General features: G+C 44.9%; 1 protein-coding gene across 1 annotated transcript in view; it reads right to left on the reverse strand.

Annotated features, from left to right (window-relative positions):
- LOC146856222 (transforming growth factor beta receptor type 3-like) overlaps window positions 1–27,511 on the reverse strand; it is a 129,932-nt gene that overhangs the window by 15,393 nt on the left and 87,028 nt on the right. The window contains exons 9-11 of the mRNA XM_085654283.1: window positions 15,151–15,216; window positions 13,119–13,229; window positions 1,083–1,198 (exon numbers count right to left, since the gene is read on the reverse strand). Of these exons, the coding sequence (XP_085510409.1) occupies window positions 1,107–1,198; window positions 13,119–13,229; window positions 15,151–15,216 (269 nt within the window). The 3' untranslated portion in view covers window positions 1,083–1,106. The remainder of the gene's footprint in view (window positions 1–1,082; window positions 1,199–13,118; window positions 13,230–15,150; window positions 15,217–27,511) is intronic.

Here is a 27,511-nt window from a genome sequence, read left to right on the forward strand (position 1 = left end):
AACGGGCCCTTGGCCCGGACCTCGTTGCAGAAAAGCAAAAGTGTATGGTGTATACTTCGTTTACATTCAGCACTGTGCTTATGTTCCAACCGCCTTCCCAACCCAACACTCCTCTCCTCTTTAGGCAAACCTACCACCTCATTTAAAAAGGCAACAGGAGCGAAACACCTATTAATTGCTACCTTTGTCCCCGCACCAGAATTAGCTAATAATACCATTACCTTTACGCTTCCTTGGGTCCACTCATTTTAAACTGGTCTCATGTGATGTAGTTAAAATTAAAGATGCCTTCAAAGTAGTAATTGGTTCATACTTTGTAGCTGCTTTTTTTATTGAATGTGCCTTACATCTTTTATGTAAAACCAAATGTTTTGGCCAAATACGGAAGCTACAACATTTATAATGTGTGAACAAGGTGCCTGGGGTTGTCAAAAAAGAAGACAACTGCTAGGAAGCAAGGAAGAAAACTATTATCTTCTGGTCTGGGAAAGAGCTGTGAGAGACTTGAGTGGATATAGAAAGATCCCTCCTGTAGACAGGAAAAAAGATGTTCTCTACAGTGTTCACATGGTGCAAAGCGCCACAGAACATTGCATTAATTTACTTACCGTTAAAAAGGCCTGTGGGTGGAGTGCAATTTTGCACAAGGCTAGAGCCCACACAACACTTACTAAATCCAGGTCTGAGAGCTTTGAACATGGGAGGGAGAGTCAGGCTCCTCCTGGTGCAGGTCCAAGAGCTATGAAGGGGACCGGGATTGAAACACATCCCAGAGAGGAACAAAGAAAGATGTAAATATGAGTGAAGTGGAGGCTATGAGAGAGACAGGTCTGCAGACAAACCTCTGTCTACCACTCAGTGGGTGAGCTGAGATTGACCAAAATGGACATAGGACCATCCTGTTGTGGGACAGAGAGAAAACTCTATAAAGATAATCGGCAAAGCCATAGCCTCCACCTAGTGTGGATTGCATTGAAAGGGAAGACCAGCCTCCTCTTGCAGGGCACAACCACCCTGCATGTTAGAGTTCTTGCGATTTGTTTACAATTAGTGGAGAGAAAGAGAAGCCGTCAAATCCTTACCTCCGATTAGGCTTCCCCGAGTCCTCATCCATGTGCTGTGCATGCTGCCGCGTCTTTCACACCTTTATCGCGGGCCTGCGAAGTTGGAGGGCCTAGGTCAGGAGTTGTATCTGGGTCTAGAAGAGAATGCATCCAAAAAGTTACTCTGTACAATGGAAAGCGCTTTTAATTTTTCACTACTTCAGAATCAGAAAACATTGTCATAATGGTATATGGTTTTATTTCTTTCAAAGATATTTAAATTTAAATCAAGCCATCATCTGGCCCTTGGTTCAAAACAAAGGAAAATGCTAAATAAACCCACTCACCCCCCAGCTTCCTCGACAGGTTGACATAGCCATGATTTTAATAATTTTCCAGTGCCTTCAAAGATCATCCTTCTCCCGCTTATTGTCTACATTTATATCCTCCCTTCATGGTTCCGAACATCCACTAGTTTCAAAGAGCTGGAGGATCACAGACACCCATGTTTATCAGCTGGGTTGTCAAAGAGTTTACTAGAAGCCTCCACGTCTGTTCGTATTAATGGCCCATGTTTTGTATTGATGAAGTACATTTTTCATTGGCCAACATCAACCAAAAGATACCTACCCACTCATGGAATGTCGGAATGAAGGCCAATTTCCACTTTTGTTAAATCAGTTGTTCCATTGCTAAGATCATGTTGGTTGCTATACGCTCATCTGTTTTAGAAAGTAACTTATAATCTGTGGGTTGGAGCTGTAACAGTATGATGGCAGGTTCTGGATGCAGAGGGTAACCCATGACCCATTTAAAAGGCTGACAATTTCTTTCCAAAACATTCGTAAACTGTTGCAGGACCACCAAATATGTTATCTTTTATCTCCTCTTAGCCACAACCTCTCCAACACATCTCCGATGTGTATGGGTACATCCCTTTCAGTCGTCAAGGTGTTAAATGCAATTGTGTTGTGTACTTGTAAGGGATTCTCTATTTTGAACACCTTTACATATGGGCGGTATGTCTGACCAGAATTTGTGCCATTGTTTTATTTGGACCGACGAAGGCTGTGATGCCAGAAACCGGTTCCCGGAAGCTTGTTTCCTTCCCAGTATAAGAATTGGCTTGGTAGTTTGGTTTGCCCTGTTCCCATCATGCACTGGGACAGGTAGAGACTAATTTGCATGTAGCCAGGTTCTGAGCTGGGATGGTGCAGTGAGCTAAAAAATGGTGATGGATTAAAACCATGATCTCTTGACTTGGTAAGAGTATTCTGCATCATTCAGAAACTCTGTCCATCACCACCCCCTTTTTCCCAAATCGATTTTATCCACACTCAGTGTGGGAGGGTATGCTCAGACGTGAGTCCCTTGCTCATTGCACCATCAGGATTCAGGCAAGCTGGGCCGACGAAGGCTGTGATGCCAGAAACCGGTCCCCGGAAGCTTGTTTCCTTCCCAGTATAAGAATTGGCTTGGTAGTTTGGTTTGCCCTGTTCCCATCATGCACTGGGACAGGTAGAGACTAATTTGCATGTAGCCAGGTTCTGAGCTGGGATGGTGCAGTGAGCTAAAAAATGGTGATGGATTAAAACCATGATCTCTTGACTTGGTAAGAGTATTCTGCATCATTCAGAAACTCTGTCCATCACCACCCCCTTTTTCCCAAATCGATTTTATCCACACTCAGTGTGGGAGGGTATGCTCAGACGTGAGTCCCTTGCTCATTGCACCATCAGGATTCAGGCAAGCTGGGCCGACGAAGGCTGTGATGCCAGAAACCGGTCCCCGGAAGCTTGTTTCCTTCCCAGTATAAGAATTGGCTTGGTAGTTTGGTTTGCCCTGTTCCCATCATGCACTGGGACAGGTAGAGACTAATTTGCATGTAGCCAGGTTCTGAGCTGGGATGGTGCAGTGAGCTAAAAAATGGTGATGGATTAAAACCATGATCTCTTGACTTGGTAAGAGTATTCTGCATCATTCAGAAACTCTGTCCATCACCACCCCCTTTTTCCCAAATCGATTTTATCCACACTCAGTGTGGGAGGGTATGCTCAGACGTGAGTCCCTTGCTCATTGCACCATCAGGATTCAGGCAAGCTGGGCCGACGAAGGCTGTGATGCCAGAAACCGGTCCCCGGAAGCTTGTTTCCTTCCCAGTATAAGAATTGGCTTGGTAGTTTGGTTTGCCCTGTTCCCATCATGCACTGGGACAGGTAGAGACTAATTTGCATGTAGCCAGGTTCTGAGCTGGGATGGTGCAGTGAGCTAAAAAATGGTGATGGATTAAAACCATGATCTCTTGACTTGGTAAGAGTATTCTGCATCATTCAGAAACTCTGTCCATCACCACCCCCTTTTTCCCAAATCGATTTTATCCGCACTCAGTGTGGGAGGGTATGCTCAGACGTGAGTCCCTTGCTCATTGCACCATCAGGATTCAGGCAAGCTGGGCCGACGAAGGCTGTGATGCCAGAAACCGGTCCCCGGAAGCTTGTTTCCTTCCCAGTATAAGAATTGGCTTGGTAGTTTGGTTTGCCCTATTCCCATCATGCACTGGGACAGGTAGAGACTAATTTGCATGTAGCCAGGTTCTGAGCTGGGATGGTGCAGTGAGCTAAAAAATGGTGATGGATTAAAACCATGATCTCTTGACTTGGTAAGAGTATTCTGCATCATTCAGAAACTCTGTCCATCACCACCCCCTTTTTCCCAAATCGATTTTATCCACACTCAGTGTGGGAGGGTATGCTCAGACGTGAGTCCCTTGCTCATTGCACCATCAGGATTCAGGCAAGCTGGGCCGACGAAGGCTGTGATGCCAGAAACCGGTCCCCGGAAGCTTGTTTCCTTCCCAGTATAAGAATTGGCTTGGTAGTTTGGTTTGCCCTGTTCCCATCATGCACTGGGACAGGTAGAGACTAATTTGCATGTAGCCAGGTTCTGAGCTGGGATGGTGCAGTGAGCTAAAAAATGGTGATGGATTAAAACCATGATCTCTTGACTTGGTAAGAGTATTCTGCATCATTCAGAAACTCTGTCCATCACCACCCCCTTTTTCCCAAATCGATTGTTTTATTTGGACCAAGTGCTTCAGGATATTTTACCACCTCCTTATGTAAGACCACTGCCCCTCAGAGTTTCTAGCTACTAGTATCAAATATATTTGAGAGATAAGCCGTTTTGGAGAGGAATATCTAGGAAAAAGCTTTCCCCAGTCTGTAGGCTGTCCAATGACGGCCACTCTCTTAACTGCGTAGAGTGCCCAGTGCCTCATCTGCCAGTACTTCATGCAGTCAGTTTTCTTTCATTTGAATTCTTTCTTACAGTGCACAAATGTTTTAATATCTTTATTGTCAAAAAGTAACCTAAGCATCCAACACCCTCCTAATGCATATCCGCCCTTCTCTTCCCTCATGTGGACTTCATCCCCCAACCAGTAGTGCACCAGGAGGCGTGTTTGCAGAGTTGTAGAAAAAGGAGCGTGGCCTCCAAAGACCTTTCAACAATCCCGCTGTGTGGGACTTACTGGAGGTAACAGGAGGGGTAATTGGCCTCAAGGACCCTTTGGAGCCAAGAGTACTTCTTCCCCCAGCCAGCAGTGCACCAGGAGGTGTGTTTGCAAAATGGGGAAGAAAGGGGCCGTGGCCTCCGAAGACCTCTCCAATCCCGCTGTGTGGGCCTTAGTGGAGGTAACAGGGGGGATTGTTGGTCCCAAAGGACCCTCTGGAGTCCCCTTTCAACACCATTACTGCTTAAAAAACCATAGAAATTCACTGAACAAAACCAAAGGTTCCAGGGGCGTTATAGTTAGGCTCAGGCTTTACTCATACAAAACCAGTGAAATTCAGCAGTTATAGTTAGCTGAGCTAACTATACCTTGCGCCCCCGCAACTCACTGCTTATGACCTCACATATTACATCACTCATGACATGGTAAGTGAATTCACTGATGACATCTCAAATGAAATTACTAATGGCATCACTGATGTCATCCACAAAATCACTAACGCAACCATACACAAACTCATCTACAGACCCATATCAGTACTTACACACCCATTCACTGATTCAGAGGTCTACACACACATCCACTCACTCACCCATACAACCACTCATACACCCACTCACTCACTAATACAGCCACTGACATATCCGCTTATACACCCATGCAGCCACTTACACACACTGAGACGGTCACCCATAGAACTCCTCACACACCTACTAACTCACCCATACAGTCAATCATAGAGCCACTTACTCACCCATACAGTAACCCACACACCCACTTACTCATGCTGACAGGAACATGTACTCACTCACCTGTACAGTCACTGACACAAGCAGATACCCACCCATGCAGCCACTCTCACATTCACTCACTCAACCATACACTCAAATACCCCATTACTCACCTGTACCACCTTTCACATACCCAGTTACTCACCCATATACCACTGACACATCCATTCACCCACACAGAGACTCACTCACCCATACAGTCCCTCACACACACACACACTCAGTAACCCATATAGCCACTTGCTCACCCACTCACTCTCCGTACAGGCAGTCACACACCCCTTCACCCACCCACACAGACACTCAGACACCCATACAGGTACTCAGACAACCAATCGTTCACCCATACAGCCACTCACGTACCTATTCACACACCTATACAGCCACTTAGACACCAACTGACAGACTGATACAAACATTCACCCAACCAGTCACTCACCTGTACATTCACTGACACGCCTAATAATCACTCACTTAAACAGTCAGTCATGCACCCACTGAATCATCCATACAGGCATTCATGCACCCACTGATTCACCAATACACATTGATATATATATTTAACACTCGTAACCTTTTTTAAAACACTCATAGTCACTGGATGATATCATCAGTAATGCCATTTGAGATTTCAAACAAATGCCGGAAGTATTGAAGATTTACATATGGAAACATGCACTTAACAAATAAATGAACTTACTCAAAGATGAATTCCGATTATGTTTTAATCGAGGAACTACATATCCCATAATGCCTAGTACTGAACTGAAGGCACGGCAGAATTCAAACAGTCAATCAAGCACCACCTGATGAAGACGATAAGTTGAAACGCGTAGTGGTGATAAAAGAAGGACTGCTTTTGACAGAGTAATAGAAATAATAAAGTTTCCTTGAAATCTCATCTCTGGGTGTGCGGTGCTACCTCCTTTGGTCTATTACATGTTTTCGGGGGGTGTGGTCTGACCCCTCAACACCGCACCAGCAGCTGAGCGTGCCTCCTGTGGACCACAGTTGCTTTTGGATTTGATCGGAAAGGTGGCGGTGCCCGGTGTTATTCACTGAGCAAACGGGAATATACTACTCTCCTGCGGAATGCACTTAGCTTTCAAAGACGGCGAAAATAAAAGACTATGAAACCCGCCATGCGTGTCTCCGAAGTTGGGACTGCCTCATCTACTTTCATACAGGTGAGGAAGTGTCCTACATGAATTCCTACACTGATGCGGCCTGAATTTAAAAAAATGGAGGACAGGCGCAGAGATGTACAAGGATATAATTTGCACAAACAAATGCCAGAAGTATTGAAGATTTACATATGGAAACATGCACTTAACAAATAAATGAACCTACTCAAAGATGAATTCCGATTATGTTTTAATCGTGGAACTACATATCCCATAATGCCTAGTACTGAACTGAAGGCACGGCAGAATTCAAACAGTCAATCAAGCACCACCTGATGAAGACGATAAGTTGAAACGCGTAGTGGTGATAAAAAGGACTGCTTTTGAGAGAGTAATAGAAATAATAAAGTTTCCTTGAAATCTCATCTCTGGGTGTGCGGTGCTACCTCCTTTGGTCTATTACATGTTTTTGGGGGGTGTGGTCTGACCCCTCAACACCGCACCAGCAGCTGAGCGCGCCTCCTGTGGACCACAGTTGCTTTTGGATATATATATACATATAGACACCTTGTTGTCCGAAACGTGTGATATGGCTATGAAAATAAAGACCTGAATCTGCCACATTATATTGGAGTCCGTGAAACTCTCTCCGCCGGCTAGGAAGTGGGGAGAATATGTATATAGATATAGATATGTGTGTGTGCAAAAAAGAAGCAGAGATCTCTGGGTACTTCCTAAGTTTAGGTGGAGAGCAGCTCCTGTATAGAACACCCTACAACACCAGCGACACTTTGAATTTGCTCACCTCAAGCATCTTCTTTTCTGTCAAAGTATTAGCACGAAATCAAGAAATTGAAAGGGACCAAATTACATACCATTTTTTTATTCAATATTGCAAAACTGGTGTGATTCCAGTTGGTCTTCAGATTAAGGATCAGCCAGGGTTGTTTGTTGATAATGAGAAATTTAAACATACTTGGACCCTAATTGATAATTGTTTCAGTAGAGATTGGATGTTATTAATTATTGAAATTACTCAGGAGGTGAACCTAATAGAGAAGAAAGAGACTGAGGAGAATGAACAGATTTTGAAAGATAATTACAGTTGGATCTCTCACCATCAGCCAGTATTGTAGCAGATGGTCTCTTGTAATTGGCACAGTCCGCATCTGCCTTTTTGGTTCATAGCACGGTCTCCTTAAGTACCCTAAATAGGAAAAGCCAGCCTACCCTGTCAAATGCTTTCTCAGCATCAAGTGGCACTGTTGTAAGCAGGATTCTCCCATACAACATCATCTCTGTGAGGTGTAGCACTCTATGTATGTTGTCCGTGGATTGTCAGTTGGGGACAAAACTAGATTGTTCAGGGTGGATTAAGAATGGCATATGGTGCATCAATTTGGTGTCCGAGTTGAGAACAGCTATGGGATAGTACGCTTTGTATAGAAACAGAGATTTGCCCTCCTTATGTATAATTGTAATATAACTGTGCCTGATTACAGGAAGGAGTTACATTCAGGCACTAATCTTGGGGATGAATTCCAACCAGAAGTGCTTAAAGAATGCGTTTATCAGGTCATCAGATCCTAGGGGTTTAAGTTTTCAAGATCTCCTCTGAGGTTAATAATTCTTCCGGAGCAAGTCTATTTGTACTTGCCAGAAATGGCGTCTCTGCTGTGCCAATTACATTATCTATGCTATTTATGCTTACAGGGTCTGCTGAGTATAATGCTGAGTAGTACTGTTGGAATACCTGTGTTTTCCCTTTCCCCACTAATAGGTTCACCCGCATTTCCTCTCATAGCGAGAATCCTCCCAATTTTCATTCACAACCAACTTTTCGTGCTAAAAGAGAATCTGACCTGTTGGTTTTTTCATAAAATGTTTGAGGTAGACACAGTAAAGTTATTTCCGAGCTCTCTGTGACCAACAGGCTCAGGCTCCCTCTTGCTTTAGGTACGGTATGCAAAGATTTAATTGTCCCTGTCAGTTTAAGGGTTTTTCACCACCTTAAGCTCAGTTGTTAGTGTTTCGTAGAGGAGTTTATACCCCTTGTTATTGTATTGCTCTTTCAGCAATACACTTGCCCCTAACACCAGTTTTAAAGGCATACCATAGAATGCTTGTAGAAATACCCCTATTATAATATTCTTGAACGTAATTTCAAATTGATTCTATGAGTGATTGGGCAGCCACCCTATCCCAGAGGAGGGATTTGTCGAATCTCCAGTACCCCCTTTTGTTTGTGCCGTCCGGCCAATCTCCCTTCTAAATTAAGACAGAGTGATCTGATATTGGCATCAACCATGCGAGATGCTACATGTCCTTTCCCACCATTTATGTGTCCCCTACACTAGTGATTTGTGCATGTGTGAAAAATGGGTGTACTTTTGTGTTGTGGGATTCCTGTCTGTCCAAATATCTACTCACCCAACGTCTCTGAATCCCTGTAATAATGGCTATGTCATTGCACCTTGGAAGTAGTGTTCCTGATGGTATCTGTCAATCTGTGTGCATATATTAAAATCTCTGACCTAAAGCAATTTGTGTGGGCTCCATGTCTCAAATTTTTACCAGCATTTGAGGTAGGAAGGTTTCTTGTGCCCCATTTGGGGGCATATATACTAGGGATCCTAAAGCTCCCTTCAGAACGACGTGGGTCTAATATATAAAGCAACTCTCTTTCATGTCCTTCAATACTGTGATCTTATCCAGTAGGAAGTCCTTATGTAAACCAATCATGACACGAGCTCTTTTCTTACTAGTAGCTGTGGAAAATTGTATAGGGTGTACATAAGAAGAACGGAGGTATGTTTCTTGGAGAAATATACCATCGGGAAAGTTTCCCTTGCCTCCCTTCACATTTTGTATTGGCTAATGGTCAAGTTTTACCCCTTTGAATTCCAAGACACTATTCTCATAATTTGGGCGTGCAGGAACTGTTCTGTCAACTCATGATAAGGGGTTTGTGGGTTCTACTTAGGTAGCCAGTGTCTAAACTCATGGAAGCTGTATCTATTTGTGTTTGCACTTATTGGTTCCAGTCAACTCCCTAACTTTGGAACTGTCCCCACCTCCCTCTCCCCATGGCCATCCAGCCCCCCTACCCCGCCCCCCTACCCCCCCCCCAAAAAAAACAGGTGTTGAAAATCCAATAACACTTTATGCAGGCATGTTGCAGCCCACTTGCCAATCGTCCTCCCCGGCCAGCTCCCCCTTTACTTCATGCAATTGCTCCGACTACTCATTTCGTGATAAATCTATCATGGACTTTGTGAAGTTATATCGGGTAATAGTTATAAACCAATCTATGTCCTGTTATATCAAGATGACACTAGTTCTCTGTGTTCCTGCTTTTCTTCCATTGCTGTTCTCTCAGTACCTTTCAGTGTAATTTCAGTATCAATTTTCTTAAGGGGAGTCAATTTTTCTATTTGTCTTTAGGCTTTACTTGTTGTTGATTTTCCCCTCTGCCTGCATTGACGGGGCCTCTTTCGCCAGTCTCAAAACTTCCTGTGCCTCTTTCACTGTGCGGATTGCATAGAATCTAGAGTCAAACTGAAATCACAAAGCAAATGGAAAAGTCTATTGGTAGCAAATTCGCCTTTCTGATAGTTCCACTATTATCAGTGCCAGTTGGTGGCATTTAGAGTATCCTGGTGAGATGTACTGTTAGTGGTCTATAATCTGGTTTAAAAAAAAGTAATTCCCTCCGTCTTTCTTGGGTCTCTTGTTATTTTGCTCTTGGTTAAGGAGGATGCCAGATGTGCAATAATGTCTTTGAGATGAGCTCTCGGGGAGATGCTTGGAGCTCCTGTTCTATGCCCTAACAATTAGATTATCAGTATCTGGGCCTTCTTCTAGGATTAAGCAAAATAATTTTGGGCAATAGCGTTCAACCTCACGTTCCGAAACCTAAAGTCACCTTGTGACTTGTCCGATAGGGCCTGTCCACATATCGTCTTCTATCTTAGCCTGCACGTCTTAAGTCTTTTCCAGATTCTGGTTCATACACACTACGTCATCCTCAGTGGCTGACACTCGTTCTCCTAACATTTGAAGAATCTTTTTTATATCTGAGAGGGCTACTGCATTTGTATGGTGGCCATATTTGAACTGTTATTGTAGAGGCCACTGAGGCAGCTCTGTGGATCCTCTTTGGTTAATGGGCGGTGACTTCCCCCGTTTTTCCACCATGTTTTCTATTGCCCTGCTTCGTTCCACTTCTCCTGGTGTCGGCTCAACTAGGACTTCAGTCGAGCGCCATTAGGTCGCTATCTCTCTCTTTGGCTCAAGTTTTTAGGTGGCAATAATGTCTGCCCAATCACTCAATTCTCATTCGAAAAAGGTTTATCAACTACGAAAACACTTCCTCATCATTATGCAGCTTTCCCCCTAGTTACATACACATTTCACTCCTTGTATGATGCCGGTAAGAAAATAAATGAGTAACCTAGATGTACCCTAATTACAATATTAAGTAAGTTATTTCTAATATTAGAGAAAATCTGCTGAAGATGATTTATGATATTAAACTGACTATGGAGAACATGGTAGCTAACCCTCTAAATTAAAAACAAAGCAGATTAATTCTAATAGTGTACCTAGTCCACTGCTGGTGATTCACCTTAAATTTTTTATTCTTACAAATTCCTTTACTTGGTTAGACAAATATTTATATTATTTATAGTCATTTTAAGGGTTACATGCTGAAAATGCCACAATAAACACAGAACACGTTAAGCTACTACACACCTCAGATCTATCATAGTCATAAGAACATACGCAAAGCAAGTAATGCCATATTTCAGATTTTCCAGGATCAACCACTGGAAATACTTTATTTTCCAAGGGAGCAACACACTGTACAGGAAGGGAAAAGAGTCTACATTAACTGCTGCAGGTTACAGGTTTTCCATGGTGCACCTCATTGATACATCTGGCACCAAAACTTGCTAAAGTCTTTCTATGGAGTCAAACTTTGGATTTCACCCTTGCATTTCCTGAGTCTTAGTAAACTCTGCATTCCTGGTTAGAGCCATTCTAATTATTCAGTATAGTTACAGCTGTAGCTGCACCAATCATTACAAATCTTGCTTGAAGCATTTTAGCATGTCAAATCTCTCTGAAACTAGACAATTTTAAGAAGATTTGTTAATTTGTCCTGCATTCTTGATGACAGGGGAAGGGTTTTGTAATGAAACTGACCTTTAAAAATTAGTTATGTGTGTATGTTATGGTGTCTCAATGAAGAAGGTAGCCTAGCCACATATTTACTAATCCCCCCACTGTCCTCAGCCTCAAATGTAGCACACTCCTTTAGTGTAAGTGGAAAGATTGTTATTACCTTGACGAAGAAGCCTTGCGCGATTCCCCCTCAGTGCTAACACATCATTATCATTTCAAATTTGCCTTGGATAAGGGTAAGATGGCCGTCCTCATTCTTTTTGACCAGTCAGCCACCTTTGATACTGTTTCATAACTTTGCCAACACCTGTCAGAGCTGGGCATTTGCAGCCTAGCACCTAGATGGCTGCAGTCCTTTTTCTTGGACCAACATCAAGCAGTCACTCTGGATCTCTTCAGGAAACAAAAAGCTTAAATATGGCGTTCCCCAGGGGTCGTCACTGAGCCTTACCTAATTCAATGTATAAATGATTCCTTTAGCAACATTAATTGAATAATTTGGATTTAAAGTAGTATCATATGCTGATGATGCACAGCTGATCTCCTCGATGGATCACTCTACCAACAATCCTGTAATCTCTTTTAAAATGTGTTTATCTGAGGTCATTGAGTGGATGCTTATTACCTTACTTAAATGCAACTCAGACATGATGCAGATCCTTCTCTTTGCTCCAAGAGAAAAATCTTTCCAGTTTCTCCATCAGTGACTGGTGGCCAGAAGATCTGACATCCCCTCAACCACCAGCATCTGTAGCCACAAACCTTGGATTTATTTCCGACGATGAACTTTCCTATTGTCCCCAAGTGATTGAGGTAACAGGCAAATGTTTTTCTATCTTGAGATACTGAAAAAAATGTTGGGGCTGTCTCCCAGAACAAGACCGCGGTTCATGTTTTAATCACGTTCTGACTTTATTATGACAAAAGCCTGTATTCAGGCCTCCCTAAAGTGCTGCTGAGCCGACAGCAAGGAACACAAAATGCAGTGTTGGCTCATAGAGCATACTATGGCATGGGTCCAAAATAACTTTGAGATAGGTTCCATCCCTACTTTCCAAGTAGACTTCTTAGGTCTAGCAAAGTATTGTTATTAAAAAAATTCCAACTTTCAAATTCCAAAGAAAGCGTGATAGATTGTTCTTCTTCCTAACATAAGAAGTTTGGAACAAGCACCCTCTTGCCATTCTCTCCACCAACCAGGAGTCTCCGTCACAAAAAATGCTCAAAACCTGGTTATTTGCTATGACGTAAATTTACTGTGCATTGGGCAATTTACTCTGTTTATATGGCTAGCGCTGGGACGACCCTAGGGCAGCTGTTCTTGCTTTAGAAATTAAACCATTCATTCATCCTTGAAGATTGAGTCGCCAGTCTGTCTCTCCCCTGGTACAGCCCAACATGAATGCCCAGTCTTGATGTGCTTTGTCATTACTGCTGCATACCTGCTGCCAACATTGCATACCTGTTTGGGAGTATATAAACCAGAGTCCTGCCATCAGAAGAGCACCAATCACAAAGGCTGCAAAAACAATACCGACAATAGCTTCCAAGCCAAGCCCTTGTTGCATGTTAGCTGCAAAGAAAATAGAAGGTAATTATAGAATACCTAAATTAGCGGTTAATGGGAAAAGGCATCATTAGGTAAAGACATGAGAGATTGAATTGAATGTAATATATATTTTAAAGAATATATTGTTACAAAATGAATGGTGCGAAGATATTCAAATTTATGTGGTATAAAAACTGATATAAAATGGTACAAATATAACAAAAATGTAATGGTATAAAGATATTAGAAACCAATTAGTATACACATATTAAAAGATTATGTGAATGATATACATATACTAAAGATTGCACAGTTTTAAGGCACTTGGGATTTAATTGACTGAATACATTATTGCCTGAATGCTCTGAAGACATTAGCAATTGCAAGGTATAAACGTATTGGATATTATGTGGTATAGTGAAAGACACTAAATGGTACAAATATGCTGAAGATTAAATTGTATAAAGTATTAAAGACTGAATGGTTTAAAGATGTTAAACATGTTGTGGTACACATATACATTAAATGGTATAAAGAGAGAGATATTAAAGAGTAAATGATATACAGACATGAAATGAAGCGGTATAACAGGATTAGAGGTTTAATGGTATTGATATAATATAGCAATGATGCCAAAAAGGTATTAGCGATCTAATGATATTAGTCTATTAATGATTTAATGTTATAAAGGAATTAGAGCTAGAACGGTATTACTACATTAAAGATTCAATGATGTAAATATACCATACATCAAATGATATTAATGCAGTAGTATAAGGCATAGAGCTTATGTGGATTATAAGAAATTCCAGTACAAAAGATTATTGGCAACAAATCAATAGAAGAAAAATAGTATAAATGCATACCACTCAGCGGCATTTAGAAACATTCTATTGCACATATCTCATTTTTGAATACTGACTTTGGAAAAGGATAATACTTATGTACAATATATCACAGTTTCACAATTGCCTCTTAAATAGCATAAACAGCAATAATACCTACTAATCTCTAGAAAGATGACAAAACGTTCAAAAGAGAGAACTGAGGATTATACTAATAATCCAAAGAAAACTCTAAAATTTGTTGAATTTTCCTTTTTATACAGATTTTGAGACATATAACATTGTTACCTCATGCTCCCTTTCTATTAGACTGCTTATTCTTGAATCAGCTGGGGCTACTACTGAAAATCTCCATATACGATATATAATTCTTATTCAAATGTGTCTGTCACCTACCGGTCTCTTGTAGGGTGCAATGGAATTTCATGCTGTCTCCCAAGCGTTGGATCCCACCTATTACATTCTTCACTTTGCTTCACTTATACCAATTTCTTTGGTTGCCTTAGGGTTGCTCGACCACTTGGCTATTCTCTGGTAGACATACCAGAGCCTGGCCATATTTAAAATGGCCTGGTAGCCCTTCTCTGGGTTGCTTCTGATACATCAAGTGACCAAACAGCATCAAACCAGAATGGTATCTGCTGCTCTCTAGCACTATGTTATAATATGTTATCAGATTTGTAGAGCTCATGGCTGCGCCAGCGACGGGGCGTCCCAGCCTCGCTTGTGCTTGTGGCTAGTGCCAATAAATGGCACTGTTCAGGGACAGGCAAATGGCAAGGGAGGTCTCTTGGCCTCTTGGCCTTTTTACAAGTTACTTTAGGGCATGAGTTATAGTTATTATAGATAACTGGTGAATGTCAACCCCCCCACCGCATGGCTCTGAGCATGCATCTTGATGAAGTAACCCATTTGATGAAGTAAACCCTTTAGGTGTTAGAAATTCAAGAGTATAGCAACATTATGAAATTCCTAGAATATAGAAATGAAGTAGGAAATATGAAACAGGATCCCAGACTGCAGGTGAGAGTGTATGAATACAGTTGTACAATACTTGGCCAATGTGTAGAAATCCCTCGTCTAGATACGAAAACACTTACCAGAGTGCAGCAGACCTACATGCATGTCAGGAGGCATGTCCTTCTTCATAATGCGAGGTTTCCAGCCTGAGGAGGAGAATATAATAAACAATGAACAGAGCAGAAGAGAGATCAATTCTTCAGAAAAGCCTTTATAAAAGTAAGTCATTGTATCAGAAATATAATCGTCCCCTGATAATTTTTCAGAAACTCTCATCATTACTATAATTGAACCAGAATATCTTGAATGGTAGGACATATACAAGTAAACTTGTCTGCTATGTAATGCTGCAGATTCAAGCAATTGTATCTAATGTTTAGTATCTGAGGTTTTCACTAATATGTAATAATAATCAACCCATAATCATTTTACATAAATACATATGTGTTTTTGTCTAATTCTGATGAAGTTATATCACAGTTTAAAAGAACATCAAAAAGCATTTTGGTCTCTGATTTTGGAAATGTTTGATAACGATTCACAATATGCTGCATTTTAATATAAAAGCCACTGAAGGTTATACTTGTGATGTTTGGTGGTCACTGGCCCAGGGTTCATAAAAAAAGTAGTTATCTCTATCAAATGGGAAAATTAGTTGCTGGCAAAATGACGCGAAAAAGGTACTCTCCAGTTTGAAAAATCTTAAATGCCTGATGACATTAATGAAGCAATTTATATGTTTTTGGCTTTAAACAGGGAGCAAAACATCCTAAACAGCATTTCCATCTTGTTCTCGCCAATCTTTAGGTCAGATTTATACTCAACTGTTTTGTTTTATTTTTTAGTACTCAGGGACCAAACTCCTAAACCCTTAAATGGCAGCAGCAACTTTTCCATCAGGTTCTGGCCAGTCAATCACAACAAATGTTTGAGTGTGCAGATCCTCCATGACATGAAATATACAGTTTTGAGTCTTAAATTCTCAAAAACCTTTGAATGGATTCACACCAAATTTTAAAAAGCACATTTCTGGACTAAGCTCTAGCTTTCAGCCAAATGTTGTGTAATCCCGTTCAGCCGCTAGGGTTGTATCTATGGCTACATTTCTGAATTTATAGGGGAAAACGCATTTTGGGCCCCCCTTTTTCTCTGCCTCTATATGACGTATCAACCTGAAACTTTCCAGGAAGGAGTTGAGGTGAAAGAACATTTTTGGGGAAAGTTTCTTGAAGATTCATCAAACTATGCCAAAGTTATTAGCAAAATAAAAAATGCTATCCTATGGAAACGTGGTCCTAACTAGAACTACCCAGTGGCAGCCACCACTGGGTTATGTGTATGTGTGATCAGGGGCATTTCCAGCAACACCCTGGTGGGACAAGTCCCAGGGAGTACTGCCTGCCGCTGCCCGCATTCCCATCAACCTGCACCACACCCTGGGGGACCACAAGTCCCAGGGTGCAACGGTCTCCTCCAGCCACCGCTAACGAGGAGGAGGAGCTACCATTGCGCTCAAAGTGCTGCTTCGCTCCCAGTGGCGTGGGACGCTGCCACTGTGTTTTGTATGCTGGGACCGTGATCGGGGGCATTTCCAGCAACACCCTGGTGGGACTGAAGTCCCAGGGAGTACTGCCTGCCACTGCCCGCATTCCCGTCAACCTGCACCACACCCTGGGGGACCACAAGTCCCAGGGTGCCGCAGACTCCTTCTCCCTCTACCGCTAACGAGGGGGAGGAGCTACCATCACGCTCAAAGCGCTGGTTTGCTCCCCGCGGCGTGTGCCATGCCCGGGCCGCGTCCGGGCCAAGGGCGGGCCCGTCCTTCGCCCGTCAGTGGCAGGAAGAGGCAGGCCAGGGCCAACCCCCTTGACTTTTGAATCTCCGCTCCAGAGACTCTGGTAAGACTGCTTTGGGACTCTTAATCCAGTTGTTTTTACCCGGCACACTAAATATATCTCGCAGTTGCGTTGGTCCGTTCCTCGTATCCTCTAGTTGGACCTGGTGGCGGATCTAGGCCACCTGTACATTTTGATCCCTTATTATTTTTCGCTTGCAATTTTAGTGTCTTTGTTCTGGCATATAGCTCATGTAGAAAAGATCTCCCGTCTTAAATCATAATCTTGGTTCTGTGCCTTAGGTGGCCCAACGCCTTATAGGCTTGTTCCAGGGGCGACTTTTCTTTTTTTCTTTTTATCGAACATGGGTAGGTGCACATGCGCTGCAAAAAAAAAAGGGCTTCAGGCCCCCATTCCGGCCCCTATGCCCCAAACCTCAATAACAGGATGCTTCAGAGGGCTATTGGGGTGGTCTCAACTGAAATAGAACTGACGGAGAGGCGCCTGTCTCTAACTCCAGACTTATTTAGACCATGGCCTGAATCACTCAGCCCCCAACCAAACACCCCTGATTCCCCACTGAGACCAACAGAATCCCTGTCTAGAACACTAGAGTCATCCTCACCATCACTTCAACAACTCCCAGTGAAGCCAACAACTCGTAAAGGTGGCACCATCACCTCCTCTCTTAAGACTACTAAACGCAAGACTGGAAATGGGGCAGAAACTAAGAGAAGGAAAAACTCAGCTTTAATAATCAGCGTAGCTGAAATAGCTAGCAGTGCAAGAACGACCGAGCCCCCCGCCAACCTCCCAACAGCTTCTGATTGTCCTCTGTGGGTGAGGTACTTGATAGTGGCGCTGGAGAACCAGATCAGAGCTATTGTAAAGGAAGAGCTTGCTCTCATATTCAAGCACTTTGACGCAGGTAAACTGACTGGGTCGAGTAGCAAGGGCAATCCCCTTGGTAGCACCACCATTGTCTCAGGAAAGACTGTAGCCCAAAGACAGATAGCATAGTCCAATCTTCCACTGGTAAAAAGGGGCCCACGATGGCTTCAATCTCCGCTGCCCAACCAAGTGACGAAAGGGCAGAGGCTCTTAGTGCCATGGCGGCTGCTAACTTCTCGACACACCTGAAACACCTGGCATTTATCCTTCCCATGATCCAAGGGCAACCTCCGGCCCTGCCCCTCCTAGGGAGGTCACACATAGAAGAGGACCTATCCATTTAGAGCAGAGGGAAGGCAGGGAAAGGCTATATCCAGCAAAGGCCGAGGATACAGGACCAGTGCTCTTGACGACACCGACTATAAACCTACCTCCTGCCTCACTCCCTTATGTCATCATACTAACAGGGGTCCCTGAGATCAACAATGGGCATAAAGAATTGCAGCTAGAGGTTAGGAACAAGTGTCTTTTTTGGTTAACTAGGCACAAGCAGTTCTCCATGACAGGGCTGGCGGAATTTTAATGGTACGAAGAGTGGGATGGGTGGGCAAAAATCCCAAAACAACCCAAGGAGATTGTATAGTCATCAACTTTAGCAACCCCCTGACCATACAAAATATTGCAGGCCCGTTTGTTAGCACCCAGGCACTGCGCACCGAGCTCATACTCTGGCCAACCCCTTAGACCTCTTTTTAACATTCCAAAGGCAAATCGATATGGGCCCCTCAAGGAGGTGGATTGACTTGGGTTGCAAGGGGGCCTCAACCCCAACATTGGGACGGGGGGCCCAAGAGGGCAGCAGGGGTGAATACTATTGGGCTACTGACACAGTACACCCTCAGTAGCAAAGAAGACGAATCAGGGGTTCAACAAGCCTCACCTCCCATGGGAGCCTTTGATCATTATGGGATAGGACCAGTCATGTATAATAAATCATCTTTAACTCCTATGGATCATGTAATCCCCAGCCCAGCCCCTACAACGGAGGAAGTTAAAGTAATCCCTATGGCTGGGCCAGTTGTCATCCGAAGCCCCAATACCAACTGTCATGACGCCCATGGCGACAATCCTTCCGCTGGCCACCAGTTAAGGATTTTATCCTGGAATATCGCTAGAATAAAAAATTAACTCCACACCCCAGATTGGGGACAGTTTGTGGGCACCTACGATGTGTGTATGTTTCAGGAGACATGGGCAAGAGAGGATATAGAGAGGGGAGGCTTCGCAACCTTCAACGTGCTGGCTACCTCTGGGGGAAGAGGCAGATCCTCGGGGGGCTTATGCACCTGGGTCGCTACCCACCTGGATTGTACTGCGTTTCAGCTGAGTACCGCATCCAACGATTTGCAGTGTATTGTACTCATTTTCCCCTCCAGCCTAAAACTTGCTCTCATCAACATCTATTCCCCTCCTGTAAACATCACCCAGGAATCCCCGACCATAGACCTACTTAACACCTTCATCGACACAGTACACCCAAATGCTAGATTGATTATTGGGGGGGACTTTAACTGCCAATTCGAGCCCCTGGCTGCCCCCACGGATGCCCCCTCTAGCGAAGAGGACAGTCTCTGGCTAATCCCCGACCCTCAAGTTCCACCAGTAAAGGCCTGGACTCCTCTGGTACTCCAGATAAATGCAGCAACCCTAACCCACTACTTGAGGGGCTGTAATGGCCGTACCAACTCTGATCAGCCAGGGAAGCTAACCTTTAACAGAACAGGACAACCCTCCCTGCTGGATTATATTTTAGTGGAGAAAAGCATGTGGCGGTGGGTGGTCGACTTCGCTGTCATGCCAAGAATTGACAGTGATAATAACGCCCTGACTTTGGAGCTTGAGCCACCAGAAATTTACAATTCCACGTGTTTTGGCATCCCCGCATTTACCAACCTAATACTCGCTAACAATAGAAGGAAAATCAGGTGGGGAAAATTTAAGCAGTCACCAGATAAGGAGGCCGTATTATATTCTGTAATCATCTCGCCCTTAATGGAAATGGAGTTGGATGCTGCAACACTTAACACTCCACTTACCATCAGTAGACTAGAGGCACAGCATGAAGAACTGACAACAAGTCTGACTAACATCTTTAACCCTATGACACATTCTACGCCCAACAAGGGTGTCAAGCAAACCTGGTTTAACAATTCTTGCCGCAAGGCAAAGGGCGCCATTTTAGATGCTATTAAGCTCAAGGATAGATTCTTAATCAAATCAAGCAGGGCCCAGTATAGAGATTGCATCAAGCTGGCCAAGAAGAACTGGGAGCTTCAAAGGTGGGAAGACATTAAGGCAGCACTTTATAAGAGGGACATGAAGAAGTTCTGGTCTTTAGTGAGCGCAGACGGCAGTGTTGAGAACTCAGCGATAGAGCCAAACATCGCTGCAGCTGCATGGAAATGGCACTTCCAAGCTCTCTATTCAACTGAGGAACCCATGGAGCCCAAAGATGCAAAGGTTATAGCAATCCTAGGGAATCCTAATGAAGACCCCCAATGGATTACTTTAAAAGAAGTCTCAAACGCAATTAGGAAGCTCCCCCTAGGAAAGGCCCCCGGTTTAGACAAGATCCCTGGGGACTTATTCAGGGAGGAACCTAACATCTGGGGACCCTATCTCTGGGCAATATTTAACGCTATCTTGCTAGGCATGAAGATCCCGGATATGTGGCTAGGGGCCGAAATCTTCCCAGTGTTCAAGAAAGGCTCACCCCTCTTGCCCTCTAACTACAGGCCAATCAGCCTGATAGATGTCACTCAGAAGTTGTTTGCCAGCATCCTCCTTGAGCGTCTCCACTCTTGGATGGAAGAGTGTGAAGTTCTGAGTGCGTATCAGGCTGGGTTTAGGAAGAACACCTCCACATTTGACCAGCTCTTCAGGCTCCAACGTTTATACTGGAAGACTGTGTCAATGGAGGGTGGCAGCCTCTATTTGATATTCGTTGACCTCAAATCGGCCTTTAATCTGGTCCCTGGAGTAAAATTGTGGGATGTTCTTGAGCAACTGGGTATTCCGCCCTACCTGTTGACAATGATCATGCGATTGCATACAGGCAACTTTGCTCTACTCAGGTATGGGAAATCCGGAGAACTGACCCCCGCTTCTCAGTTAACAGAGGAGTGAGACAGGGGTGTGTGCTGGCCCCCACCCTGTTTTGTCTTTTTATTAACGCTCTGGTTGCCCAACTAAATGAAGTAGCGGACAATTATGCCCCGAAGCGGGTGCAAGGCAGGGTGCCAGCAATGATGTTCGCGGATGACACATTGCTGTTGTCCAAGTCTCCCATGGGCATTCAAAGGATCCTAGACAGTTTCTCTCTATTTTGCAAAAATCGAGGCTGGAGATAAACACAGCAAAGACCAAATTCATGGTCTTCAACCCAGCCAAAACATCTCGCCCAAACCCCTCCCTAAATTGCACCCTCTTAGAGAGGGTGACTGTCTTTGATTACCTTGGTGTTACGTTTTCCGAAACGTTCGAATGGGGCCCACAACTAGACAAGGCAGGCTTGAGGCTAGCGCAGTTAGTGGGGGGGAATCACAAAACATTTAGGAACTCCCTATACAAACTGCCTGGCCCGGTTGCCGAAATTTATAAAGTGCAAGTATGGAGTGCTGCAATGTACGGGGCAGAACTATGGGGTCACCACCCCTCTGGCGGATTGGCCAAAATAGAAAACCAATTTATGAGAAAGCTTTTGGGCTTACCGCCTAGCACTCCCCTCATCCCCCTGCGCCTGGATCTAGGAATCAAATCCATTGCAGAAGAGATTGGACTAAGACCAGTGAGCTTCTGGCGCAGACTATGGGCGACCCTTGAACTAGCATCCTATCAAACTGAACTCAAGGGGGTCCTGGGACTACCACAGGTGGGAAAATTGCCATGGTTCAAGTACATCAAAGAAACATGTGCCAGAATAGGTATGCCCAACCTGTGGAGTAATCCCGAGGAAGTGTCCCCAACAATATCTCGACTACAACTTGTTAGAGCTTATAGAACACTCAAACTAGTCGATCTGCAGGCAGACACCAAACTCGGGAACTTAACGGCTGAATTTTTTAATATAAAAGCCGAGTATCTTTTTGAGTCTTTTCTGGATGATATACAGCACTCCTTGGCAAGGAAGCTGTATATCCAGTTTAGAACAGGGACCCTCCCGGTTAATGCTTTTACGAATAAATGGTCAAAAGATACCTCTGTTGGGTGTCCCGCCTTTAACAGCCCTGATGAGACCGACCTTCATGTTCTTTTCTTCTGCCCTGGCTATAAATCTGCCAGACGGCGTTGGCTCATACCATTATGTAGAAACATTGGCTGTACACAGTGTTTGGAGGTGCATAGAATTCTAAGATCTGATATACACCCCCCCATAGTCTTTGCCGTGTTCCGATTCCTTAATTCTATGTGGCACAGGCGTAGGGCTTTTTTTAACACAACTCAGAAACTGTAAAAAATGTCCCCTGCATTCTTGTCGCTTTTAGCTTTTAAATTTTAATATTTTTTTATCTGGTTTTAATCATTCTTGTTTTTAACTGGTGCAAAGATATTGGACAAACTAAAATGCTCCTTTGGCTATACTTTGTAATTTGCCATCAATGAATTCTCAAGATTTGTTTTAACAATGCTATACTTGTATATGAATTTTTACTTTTTATGGCTTTTTATGACCGAAACAAAGTTTGTTGAAAGGGAATGGCATATATATATATATATATATATTCTGTGTCAATATTTTAGTCGACGTTTTTGTTAAGTTGGGTTTTGCCTCACAATAATAAATACTGAATATTCTGCTAGTATTATACAATGGCCAAAAGCTCATGAAATATTTTACACTTTCTTTCCACCCATTTTGCAAAATGTTTGCATTCTTTTTTATGTTTAACTAGTATTATCATCATCAGCTTTATTCGGTTTTAAAAGATAAACCATCAAATTACAGTACACAATCATCAACAACAGCGTAAAAACAGTCACCGTAACATGGTGAATATATAAAACATACATAAAAAACACCACTCCAAATCCCAGAAAGTTGGCATCCAAAATACTAAAATTGCAAACCTAAAAATTCTTACAAATGTATCTACTAAAAGTACCAGGGGAGATAGCTTAAAATACTTACAGCAAAGCGACTAAAGGGTGCAGCAGGATTCAATAATAATAAATAAATCATCAATCATAATATGTAAAAAATATTGCACCTATCACTTGCTTATAATCTATGATTAAGCCCAGCCCTTCATCGATTTACTGCATCTTACTGCTGCTTTGAGAAAGAAACAAACTCTATAGCAAATGTCAGGACTACCTAAAAGCCTAAGATAAAATAATGCGTCTTCACTCTTCCGGAAGATTACATCCTTTAAAAGTTGTCGAACCTGATACACCGTGTCCCAGAATACTTTAATATTGTTTCTTAATGCTGATGTTTCTAGTCATTCCCAATCCCTTTTGTTCATGGCCTCCTTTCTAGACTTCAGGAAACTTTGGTAGAACATCCTAACCGCGTGGACCTTGATGGGATCTCTGGGTGTAGCTAATAGTGCAATCCTAAGATGGCGATTAGTGGCTGAGCAATGCCTATGGAACCACCGATGACTGACCTGAGTATGCCGGATGGGTTTCAGCAAATGATTCCTAATACACAGGCATAGGTGTTCATAGTTAACTGGAACACACTGGGGGTCTTAAGGACAAGATCATCAACCCTGTCTGGCACAATTCTATGGCTAAATATGATTTGATTGTATTGCAGGAAACCTTGGATACTCCCTCTATTTCTTGTGCAGGCTTGTAGGACCTGGGGTCTCCAGGCCCTATGTGGCGGTAACGTGACACGAGCGGTCGGGCCACCAAAGGTCTGTGTGTAAAGCAACCATACAACACGCACCTCTCATGAAACGAGGACCACACACAATAAGGGACGCCACACTGTAGAAGTTATGTAAATACTCAAGTTTATCCAAGTAGATCACGTTAGATGCAGTTCATGAGGTAGCAGTACATTTCATAAGTTGGTAATATAATTCCTGGCGGTGTACATGTCAATCAGGAGCTAGGAATGTTGGTCATACCATAAATGCAATTCATGAAAGATCTTAACACTACCTGAGAGACAATGGCCATTCAATGCGAAGTACGCGCGCGCCTCACTTTCCCCAGCGCGCCATGTACTAGCAGGTTCGCTGCAGGTCCTAGCCCACCCTTGGGGGCGTGCAGGGACCCAGGACAGACCTCAGAACGGGGCATCTAGCACAGAGAGCTACTCGTAATCAATGACATTGACACTTCAGAACGGAACATACATAACAGAGCGCTACTCGTAATCAATGGCACGTAGCACTTCAATATGGAACATGAATAACAGAGCGCTACTCGTAATCAATGGCACGTAGCACTTCAATATGGAACAGGAATAACAGAGCGCTATGCGTAAGCAATGACATTTAGCACTTCACTACGGAGCATAAATAACATAGCGCTACTCGTAAGCAGTGGCATTTATCACTTCAACACGGAGCATGAGTAACAGAGCGCTATTCGTAAGCAATGATATTTAGCACTTCACTACGGAGCATAAATAACATAGCGCTACTCATGAGCAGTGACATTTAGCACTTCTATACGGAGCGGGGATACCAGAGCGCTACTCGTACTCAAGGACAGTCAATGCTTCACCCCGGGCTGTTAGCAGGGAGCGCACGGGACTTGCAGAGCGAGTCTCTCGGGCTCCGGTGCAGTTCGTAGGGCACCACGCTTCAGTACAGTCAAGGGGGGCACCAGGAAAGGATCCCTCGGCGGGGTCCCTCTGTCGGGGTGATCCGGGGGACTCCCACGGAGAGGGGACCCGGGCTAAGGGTGCGGTGTGGCTCCCAACCAGTAGGGGGCGCACCGGGGTCAATCCCAGCCTCCGGGCTTACCTCGATCTCGACGTCGGAAGGCGTCCGCTCCAGCGATGATGGTAGAACTCGTCCTCGACCTCGCGCACCTCTCTCGCAGCTGCGACGGCAGCGACGAGGCCCCGGCTTCTCCGCGGGCCTCGCGACACAGCAGGGCACTTCTTCCGGCCTCCGGGCCGCTGCGGTGAGCGCGCTGGCTTCCACGTCACAGGGGGGGGGCTCAAGTTAAGGAGGGAGTTCCGCGCTCAGCGGAGCACGCTGCCGGGGGTCTCAGGCCAGGTCAGGGAGCGCGGGGGTCACAGCGCTAATACCTGGTCGATCCCCGGTGGTTCTCCAATCGGCTTTGCATCAGGTTTCAGGGGTCAGTCTGGACACGCAGTCTCAGCGCTTGGCATATAAGTTTAGAGTTCAGTCTGGACACGCAGTCTCAGCACTTGGCATATAAGTTTAGAGTTCAGTCTGGACACGCAGTCTCAGCATTCAGTTTCTGTTCTCAGATGTTAGATGAAGTCTTGTTGGCGCAGATGTATCTGGCGCCCTTAAGGGGGTTCTGTTACAGGGGGGTAGGGATGGAGATGACGACTAGGTCCTTCCTAGTCAGGCTGGGCAGAGGTTCTCTGGGTCCTCCTACTGCTGGGCAAGATCAGTGGGTTTCACAGGGTCCCTCACTCACTTGAGAGGCAGCACCTAAATCCTGTCACTCCCAGAGGCATAAGTCCCTGGCTAGGCCCTACCGCCTACACTCCTGCGTGGATTCTTCCAGCTCTGCTTCACCCCACTGGCCAACTCACTCCAAAAAGTTCCCTCCCTCACTTAAGTAGCCCTAGGTCAGGTGATCTCTAGCCAAGGCGGCAAAAGTAAAACCACACCTCCCTTCTAGAAGGTTCCAGCACATTCCAGGAGCTTCCCCATTCTACCTATGGGACAAAAAGGCGGGCTGGTGTCGCAACATTGTTGTGGGGTCCCAGCCAGCTCCTGGCAGCTAGGGTGCTACTATGAAAGACCACTCTGCAGTAGCAGGGGTCTGTGGCAGCCATCTTGGGAGAAGGGAGCACCTGCACCTTAACACTGGTTGGCAATGAAAAGGGGCTCGGAGACCTAGTCCAACATAAAAATGAGGGTGGACAAAATGAGGCACGATCAAAAATAGAAGGGGAGACCACCCTAGGGCTGACAGGTCCAACATGCGTCCCACCCAGCTGAAAGAGGGGAGAGCTTTGGGGTTTTCGCCTCTCATCTGCATGAGCCAGCGAAGGAGGCGGTGGTCGGTCTGAATAAGGAAGTGAGTTCCGAAGAGATATGGTCTCAACTTCTTCAGGGCCCAGATCACCGCGAAGGCTTCTCTCTCAATGGTGCTCCATCGCCGTTCCCGAGGGAGGAGTCTTCTGGATATGAAGGCCACTGGTTGATCTTGGCCCTCGGTATTGAGTTGCGAGAGCACCGCACCTATGCCGTGCTCCGAGGCGTCTGTCTGTACAATAAATTCCATGCTGAAATCTGGTGTGGCTAGTACTGGAGCGGTACACATCGCATGTTTCAGCGTGTCAAAGGCTTCTTGGCATGCCGCTGTCCATATGACCTTGCGAGGTTGCTTCTTTGAGGTCAATTCCGTCAAGGGGGCTACGATGGTACCATATCCCTTGACGAACCGGCGGTAATACCCAGTGAGGCCGAGGAAAGCTCGGACCTCTGTTTGGGTCTTGGGGGGCTCCCAAGCCAAGATGGTCTCTATTTTGGCCTGGAGGGGTTGCACCTTACCTCCGCCCACCAGGTGTCCCAGGTACACGACAGATCCCTGTCCAATCTGGCACTTGCTGGCTTTAATGGTTAAGCCAGCGCATTGCAGCGCCTGCAATACCTCCTGGAGGTGTTGCAGATGGTCCTCCCAGGTGCTACTGAAGACAGCTATGTCATCCAGGTAGGCCGCTGAGAAGGACTCCAGGCCAGATAGTACCTGATTCACTAACCGCTGGAATGTGGCCGGAGCATTTTTGAGCCCAAAGGGCATCACTCGAAACTGGTAGTGGCCCTCTGGGGTGGAGAATGCTGTCTTCTCCCTTGCTCCATCGGCCATGGCAATCTGCCAATATCCGGATGTCAGATCAATGGTGCTGAGGTACCGGGCTGCTCCCAGCCGGTCCACCAGCTCGTCTGCACGTGGGATGGGGTGAGCATCTGTCTTCGTGACAGAGTTCAACCCCCGGTAGTCCACACAGAACCGTAGTTCTGGCGTCGTACCCGGTGGGGCCGCTTTCGGCACCAACACCACTGGACTAGCCCACGGGCTGCTGGAAGGTTCTATCACCCCCAGCTCCAGCATCTTTGCTACCTCACGCTGGATGCTATCCTTCACTCGGTCAGAGAGCCGGTAAGACTTGTTCTTCACCGGGGGGCTGTCCCCTGTGTCCACATCATGGGTACACAGATGAGTGATTCCAGGCGTGAGGGAGAACAACGAGGCGAATTGTCCCAGGACATGGCGACAGTCCCTCTGTTGCTCTGGGGTTAAGGATGGGGAGAGGACTACACCTTCCACCGAACCATCCTTCTCTTGTACCGCTAGAAGGTCAGGAAGAGCTTCACACTCTTCCTCCTCGCTCCCATCCGTCACCATAAGGAGAGCAAGCTCCGATCGCTCATGGTGCGGCTTCAGGCGGTTGACGTGGAGCACCCTGAGGGGCTGACGGGGGTTTTTCAAGTCTACAACGTATGTGGTCTGGCCTCGCCGCTCCACAATGTTGTACGGGCCA

Source organism: Triturus cristatus, chromosome 4_1 (assembly GCF_964204655.1).
Source record: "Triturus cristatus chromosome 4_1, aTriCri1.1, whole genome shotgun sequence".
In the NCBI taxonomy this organism is placed as follows: Eukaryota; Metazoa; Chordata; class Amphibia; order Caudata; family Salamandridae; genus Triturus; species Triturus cristatus.